We start from the raw sequence: 8,003 nt of genomic DNA, 5'->3' as shown, positions 1-8,003 counted from the left end.
TTAATAAAATTGGCTATTAAGGTCACTACAACGCCATCCTCTGCTTATTTTATTTTCTGAGTTCCCAAACATTGAGTGACATTTCTGCGTAGAGAGTACTTGTGTTGGCCCTTGGTTGAATGAAGTGATATTGAATTAGTTACAACTATATTGTACAATTTAAGTTAATAGTTTTTTTAATATCTTGAGCTGTATTTTACACAACAACCAATAAATAATACATCTTTCATCTAGCAAACAACAATAACTCGTTAACATTCGTGAATTTTGAACACTGGCATAACTCATGGATCCATCAACTTCAATGAGCTATCCTGAACATTACCAACACTACACTCGCCAGAAAACAGACAAGGCTACTGGACTTAGCACTTCCCGATGCTGGGGTGGTCGGAGTTACATTAGAGAGTTCGGCAGTCATACCAGCTGTCGTAGTTGTTCTAACCAGCGTAGTTCTGTCTGGGGTGGTAGTTTGTGCAACGGTCCTAGTAGCAATTGTTGTCGCGGCTGTCGCGAAATTGGTTGTACTTGGCGTGACCCAAGTGATGGAGGTATGTTCGGGATTTACGCCAAACGCAGTAGTTGTGGGAGTGTTGGTGCTTGAGGAATTAACGTGTATTGTAGTTTCGTTACTAGACGAGCTAATTTGTGCGGAATCTTTTGATGTTTCCGACACAAGAGCACTACTAATATCACGGGGTATCGTATTTTCGAAGACGATTCTGCCAGAAGTAGTAGTATTAGCTTCAATGATGGCAAGAATCACGGTTGTAGTAGAGCTTCCGGTGGATGGGATAATATCGATGTCTCTGGTACTGCTACTCACTTCGCTAGTCGTAGTGACATAGTTGCTCATAACAGGGTTCGACACTAAAACCGTCAACATGTCGTTACCAGTTGATTCAGTTGGTTCTGCATGAATTGACGCTTCCGAAGCAGCGGTTGATGTATATTCTGTAATTGTACTAACGCCAAGGGCTGTCGTATATTCAAGGCTGGTACTGCCCGAAGTGGTTGTACTAGCTTCGATGGTGGCGAAGTTGTCATGGGTTGTGAAAATCTCGGTTGACGTGAAACTGTCGATTATGGTTGCTTCAGCATCGATGACTGTAGATATCCTCTCAGTAGTGATAGTATCAACCACACTTGTAGTGATCTCTGGCGCTACGGTCGTTGTATTTAATTCAGCGATTGATCCTGAATTTATTCGTGTTTCCGAATAAGCAGGTGAAGTAATCTCAGTAGTCGTATTAACTCCAGTAGTAGTAGTATCCTCGAGTAGGTTATTGATAGTGCCAGTTTCGGTTATGGTGGAACTCTCATCAGTTGTAAGCCTATCGGTTGTGGTGAAACGCTCTGAATCGGTGATTACTTCGGCATCTGCGATAGTTGTAACCAACTGCGTAGTTGTACTCTCTACATTAAGCTTAGTAACATGAATATTTGTTGCATGCTGTGGTAGTCCCGAACCTGTTACTAACTCCGAATCTGCAGTTGAGGTACTCCCGGTAGTCGTAATAACTTCATTGGCTACCGTATCTACGAGTCTAGCATTCACGGTGGTGGTGATGGCCTTTGATAGTCTTGTGGCATCTGTGGTAGATGTAATACTTGGCGTGGTTGTACCCTTTGTGATCACCGCAGAACTGTACTCAATTACTGTAGTCTCCGATCCTGCGACCCTGTTTCTCGCGTCCACAGGTCGTCCAAATATCTCTGAATCGGTTAATGCTTCCAGAGCAGCAGTTGTGGTACTTTCTGTTGTCGAGCTTTCGACGCTAGTTGTAGTATCTTTGGGATCTGTTGGATAGGTTGGCCTAACTTTGTTGATGGCGGGACTCTCATCAAAAATGAAGGAAATTTCACTCGTCTGGTGAGTTTTAGGATCGGCAGTTGTACTTTCTTCACTGGCGGTAACAGTTTGTGGCTCAGTGGTCGTGATGGTTTTGTCACCAATTACTTCCGAATCGGTTGATGTTTCCGAATTAGCAACTGAAGTACGCTCTGTAGTACTACTAACACCAATAGCTGCCATGGTTTCGGGACTGGCACTGGTGATTGTACTAGCTTCGGTACCGGTGGTTTGGTCGTAAGTTGGCAGTATTTCGGTTAACACGGAATTGGTGGGTACGTTTGCATCTGTGATAATTGTAACCATCTCTTCGCCATTCGTGACACCGTTTGACGTTGGCGTTGCGGTAGCGATCCTTTCAATGTCAGTTGACTCAATTACTCTCAAATATTCAGCGATTTCAGTTGACGTTTCCGAAGTAGAAGTTGATGCTTGTGTTGTAGTCATTGTAATTTCACTGTCTGCAGTATCTGCGAGATTAAACCTTATTCTTTTACTAACTTCGGCGATTGCTGGACTCTCATCGCTTGCATATTTTCCAGTAGTTTTGGTTCCGTCCGTCTCAATAGTGGTACTCGTTGCGATATCTGTTGTAGTCTTAGTTCGAGAAATTGTAATTGTTTCCAACGACGAAACCGTGATGGCATCAGTAGACACTACTACTGAGGCTTCCATTACAATGCTAGGTGTTGAGAAACTCTCTACGTCAAAATCGTTGATATATCTAATCTCGAAAGAAGAGGAACTTCCTGCGTATATTGCTTCTTCTGTAGTCATGTCATTCCTGGCATTCGTTGCAGTCTCAACGTTGATTGTCGCGGCTTCAGTTACTGTCACTTCGTTGATAGTCGTTGCAGTGTAGCTGATAGTGTTTGCTATTTCTTCCCCGATGGTTGTTTCCTTATAAGATGAATCGGAAGGGGTTGCTCCTGTCGCAATAGTTGTTATAATTTCAGTAATCGTTGGCTCGACAGTCGCCAATTGTTCAATGGTAGCTGTGGTTGTTATTTTTGCATCTGAGTTAGTGGTAACCATCTCTTCGCTATTTGTAATACCCAATGCCTTTGGTGACGCGGTCGTGATCCTTTCGACGCCCGTTAACCCTAGTTCCGTCAAATGTTCAATGATTTCGGTGGACGTTTCCGAGACAGAAACTAAAGCTGATTTTGTATTCATAACTTCATTATCTGTAGTGTCTTTGGGATTGTTGGTGTATGGAGGGATATTAGTAGCTTCCGTGGTTACTGGACTCTCATCGGTGAAAGTATTCCCAGTAGTTGTTACTTCGGTGTCAATAGTGGTATTTGCTACGTTATCTGTTCGAGTAATAGTTTCAGTAGTCGTAATTTCATTGCTAATAGTATAACGATTAACAGTTGTTGTTTCCAGCGATGTTATCGTGGTAGTGTCTGTAATTACTACTTCTGAAATCTTCATATCAGTATTAGGTGTTGAGGAACGCTCTACGGCAAAAGTTGTGGTGTATACAGTGTCGGAAGATCTGTAGCTTCCTGCGTATGTAGTTTCTTCTGTAGTTGTGATATCAATAACATTAGTTGTTTTCCCAGCATTGATCGTTGGGACGTCGGTTATCGTCACTTCATCAGTAGTCGTTGCAGTGGAACTCACAGTGGATGTTAGGACTTCAGCGGTCGTGGGCGTCTTCAATAGTGTACTAGTAGTTGTAGTGGTGTTCATGATTGTAGAGCTCATTGGCCCAATAATACCTTTAGTGTTTAACGCATCTTCGAAGGGGGTAGTAGTACTAATAGTCGTTCCTCCTGTTATCAAACATGTAGATTCTACAGATCTGGCAATGCTTTCATGAGTTGTAAATAGCTCAATTGTAGTGTTTTCTGTAGCTTCAGTTACCGAACTGCTTTCCGTAGTCGTAATATTTTTACCGTCATCTGCACTTACACTATTATCATTAGTTTTCACTTGTTCGTCTATTTTGATTACATCGCCCGTTGAACTTTTCTTTATTTCAGGAGCTTCAGCATCACTTTCACGAAGCGGCTCATTATCCTTAGCCTTAATGCGTGCATCAGTTTCCGCGATTTCATTTTCTAATGCATCACCAAGAGCCACTGCCGTCGTATGCTCTTCCGGCGCGTCGTCATCCAACAAATTACTGAGTCGTCTATGGTCGATACCAGAATCTGAGAAATCCACTTTATTTACCACCACCGTAGACCTATAGTATTGAACGATAACACAAAAAGCACATTCGAGTTAAAAACCATTTCCAAAAGTGACTTTAAAAAATCATACTTCTCATAATACAACAAAGGACTGCTGCAGACTAGAACCACCAGAGTTAGAAAAGTTATAGCACTCACAAGGTTCTTCATTATTCACAGTTAAATATTTAGCTAACAAGATCACAGATTGGTTCAAACCAGCCGGTTTCGATAAGGCCTTCACGAAATGTTACCGCTTGTATCGCCGAGGACCAACTGAGCCTAACCTATTTCACTGGTGATCTACCGTGGCTTTAACACTTCCTCCACGCGCCACCACCCCTTACTGACCAATTACATTCATCCCTTAACACCCTAATATAGTGCACCTGATTCAGATACTCAACTGCAAATTACGGCTCCAGTAGGCATAAGGTACCTGGTACCTGAAACTGAGCGAGCCAAGTGGCGTCAAATCTGATTACTGCGAACAGGTAGCTTATCCCAGGTGCCCAAAACGATGCAGTTATTAATTGAAGAATAGCTTAACTTAAACAATGGAATGCAGGCGGGTGGAGAAAAAACACCTTATTGACCTTTCCTGCGTCTCCGCCCAGCCTAGCCGCTCAGGCGGAAGGCAGATCCTTTTAAAGTTTTACAACCGATACCGACTTTTAAGGGGAAAACATAACTCGGTTCGAAAGACAATCGTCGGAGTGGAGCAAACAAGCGAGACTGCCGGCAGGATATTCGTAGCACTTCAATTGTGCCGTGGGATTGTCCATGGCTGATACAATCATATAATCAATATCCGAACTCAGCAATTTGGGTCCATTATGCGTTCGATTGTGATGGCATTGAATTTTTTTGTATGACTAATCAGTTGCTCTATACCAACGTGTCTAGACTATACACATCTAAATATAGTAATAGACGACATGTGACGTTAACTAACAAAATTTTGGTGCAATTACAAGCTGTTGGACATGTAATAGCGATTGATTGTTAAAAAGGTATGAGAGCAGAATGTTGTCCTCATAACCCTAATTTCCACCGAAAATAAAATTCACATGGACAGAACGTGTTTAGTAAACCCCGCTTTGAATATGTTAAAATGTAAAAATCGGAATTGAACTTCAAGTGTAAAAAAATCGCAAGGGCGGATCCAGAAAAAAAAATTCGGGAGGGGTCCGAAATTTCGATTTTAAAATGAACATTGTACAATTCGTAATACGTAACAATCTTAGTTAATAAATATCAGTTTTGTTGGTCAAATTTGATTTGGAGTGATTTTGAGTTTGAAACTATAATTAAAACTCATTTAAAATTTCTCAAGAAGTAAAATAATTTTGGAGGGAGTCTGGACCCCTAGGACCCTCCCCCAGGATCCGCCACTGAAAAATTGGAATGACGTCGTTAAACATAAGGAACGCTTACAAAGCTCTGCGAAAAGGTCGGTAAGGATTAATTTCCAACATAAAAACCAATTAAAAAATTAAATACTTTTCGCGTGTTTCGGGCCAATAACACTAGTTTACAAGAAAAATGAAGCTTCGAGAAAAAGTATTTTTTAGACTAATTTTGGGTCGCTGAACACGAAAACAATATTCGTTTTTTTGTCCAAAGAAACGATTTTGCGATTTTTGCAAAAAAAAACTTGTTTTATGTACTTTCTTAGTTTTTAGTCAATATTTCGTATGAAAATCTTCCAATTAGTTTAACTAATATGCAGGTTGAAAGGTGTCGAGATGCTTTTTCCAAAAACGTATAATATGTGTCTATCATATGTAAAATTTTTAGGGTTGCAAGCGACCCAAGCTAAAAAAAAGTGAATTTTTAACCATTTTTCAAAGTTACTCATTTTCAACTGATTTTTTTTTACAGCAAAACAATTTTTTTAGAATCTTTAGAATCTAACATGATAGATAGAATCTAACGTGATAGATAAAATATGTACATTCATTTTAAGCCTAATATTACTAACATAGCATGGAAAATGTTGGTGCTATGGCACATTGAGCGAAATTAAAATTTTGTAATTTTAGCAGACCCTGCCCTGGTGCGAAGGTTCAGAGGGTGTAGCACTGGTCTCGTAAGGCAGTCTTCAAATATTCGATACTCTATCGGGAAGGGGTCTCAGCGGGATTGTAGCACTAGCCACGTAATGTTCTTTAAACTAAGAATCGACTGCGAAGTCTGTTGAAGCAGGGATTGTACTGTCAAGGATTTATAATAGCAAGACGATGACGAAATATGTATCTGCACAGTTCAATAAAAAAAGCTCCCCTTGAATGCATTCATTTGTGTTGGATAGAGTCTTCTCGAAACAATACTTTTCCAACGAATATTCACACATTTAAAAAAAAAAGCACTTAGGAGTACAATGAAAAAATCCCAAACAATTCAAATACCGCAATTAAAAAACAGGGAGGAAGCGTGTGATGATTCCTTCATTCGAGAGCCCCTTGTTGCACAACACGGGAAATCGGTGTTTATTTTTTGTTTGTAAAAATATCATTTGGGTCCAGCAGTCAATGAAATGCGATGTCAAAGTTTTTGGGACGGGGACATGGTAGGTGACTATTGCCGTAGGCACTCTCGAGAAGGCTGTACCCAACACAAACAATAACTATCATGTGTAGAAGATTATTTCAGCCGAAAGTATGATTGTATGAAAAATACAAAGTTAGAATCTACATTATTCATCCGATGTTTTGTGACCATTGACTTACAATTTGTGTAAAAAGATTATTTATCACATTAGATTCTAAAAGAATTTTCTTCTGTCCTTTATATGTTATAGAAAATTAACTAGAAATATGCATTTTTAACAAGATTTAATATTGGACTTTTTACGTTGGCCGCTTGTAATCATAATAAATGTACATTTGATCTACGCATATTATACATACGGAAAGGGCACATCAATACCTTTCGAACTGTGAGTTGTTTGTTTCGATCGGATCCTTTTTGAAGGAGATATTGACAAAAAACTAAACAAGATGCCCAAACATCTTTTTCATAGAAACCTTGAATATGCTTCTTTGAAAAAAGTGGACTTAGTTTTCGTATTCAGCGATACAAAATGACTTAGAAAACACCTTTATTCCTAGCTTAACGCGATTTAAAATTTGTAAAATCTGATTAGATTTTTTAGACATTAGATTCTGAAAATATGGGGCTCTATTCTCACAGTCACGTCACCTAGTGACTAGAACAAAATTTACTCTAGTCGCTAGGTGACGTGACTGTGAGAATAGGGCCCATGAAAAATTATTTTTTCAATGATAAAAAAGTAGAGCGAAATAAAAAAAAGTTTAGCAAAAAATGTCTTTAAAAAAACTCAAACTTTTTTGAAAGAGAAATTGAGTATAATTTTCGTGTTCAGCGACCAAAAATTAATCTAGAAAATACTTTTTCTCGCAACTTCATTTTTCTTGTAAACTAGTGTAATCTTTTTAGCATTACCGGCTTTTATCGGATTTTCGTGATCTTACTTAAAATTTTCCTGAGAAGTTTGTCTGTCACATAAGACTTCAAAAGATTTTTTTTACTGAGTTATTTTTTTATGAAAAATGAACTAAAAATAAGCAATTTTTCAAAAAAAATTTTTTTTTTGACTTTGGTTGCTCGTAACCCTAAATTGTTTATATTTAATCCAAACATGTTATACATTTTTGAAATGGGTACATCAATACCTTTCGAATGGCGAATCGATTGTGTTAATCAGAAGATTTGTTGCTGAAATATTGACCAATAACTGCAAAAAGTGCTCAAAACACGTTTTTGAAAAAATCTCAAAGATTCTTTGAAAAAGAAAATGGATATGATTTTCATGTTCAGTGACCCAAAATTGACTAAGAAAACATATTTTTACTTAGCTTCATGCAATCACCCCAAAATTTGTAAACTAGTGTAATCATACTGTCAAAATTCACTTTGAGGGGAAATTCTGGACAAACCATTAA

The 8,003-nt window shown here is 38.8% G+C and overlaps 1 protein-coding gene across 1 annotated transcript; it reads right to left on the bottom strand.

Moving 5' to 3' along the window:
* Positions 1-301: 301 nt before the first annotated feature.
* Positions 302-4,516, bottom strand: LOC131695304 (uncharacterized). The gene is made up of 2 exons (XM_058983774.1): positions 4,127-4,516; positions 302-4,049 (listed from the first exon to the last, which is right to left on the bottom strand). The coding sequence occupies exons 1-2, from the start codon at positions 4,204-4,206 to the stop codon at positions 302-304; spliced, it is 3,828 nt and encodes a 1,275-aa protein (XP_058839757.1). The 5' UTR covers positions 4,207-4,516.
* Positions 4,517-8,003: the final 3,487 nt, after the last annotated feature.

The sequence above is a fragment of the Topomyia yanbarensis genome, chromosome 1 (genome assembly GCF_030247195.1).
Source record: "Topomyia yanbarensis strain Yona2022 chromosome 1, ASM3024719v1, whole genome shotgun sequence".
NCBI classification, from domain to species: domain Eukaryota; kingdom Metazoa; phylum Arthropoda; class Insecta; order Diptera; family Culicidae; genus Topomyia; species Topomyia yanbarensis.
Note: the sequence above shows the minus strand (reverse complement) of the source record. Positions and strands in the feature narration are given on the sequence as shown.

Bases quoted from the DNA above. Each gene is read 5' to 3' on its own strand.
- LOC131695304 (XM_058983774.1), bottom strand. From the start codon at position 4,206: ATGAAGAACCTTGTGAGTGCTATAACTTTTCTAACTCTGGTGGTTCTA. The intron at 4,050-4,126 runs GTATGATTTTTT...TCAATACTATAG, and splicing joins CCTTTGTTGTATTATGAGAA to GTCTACGGTGGTGGTAAATA.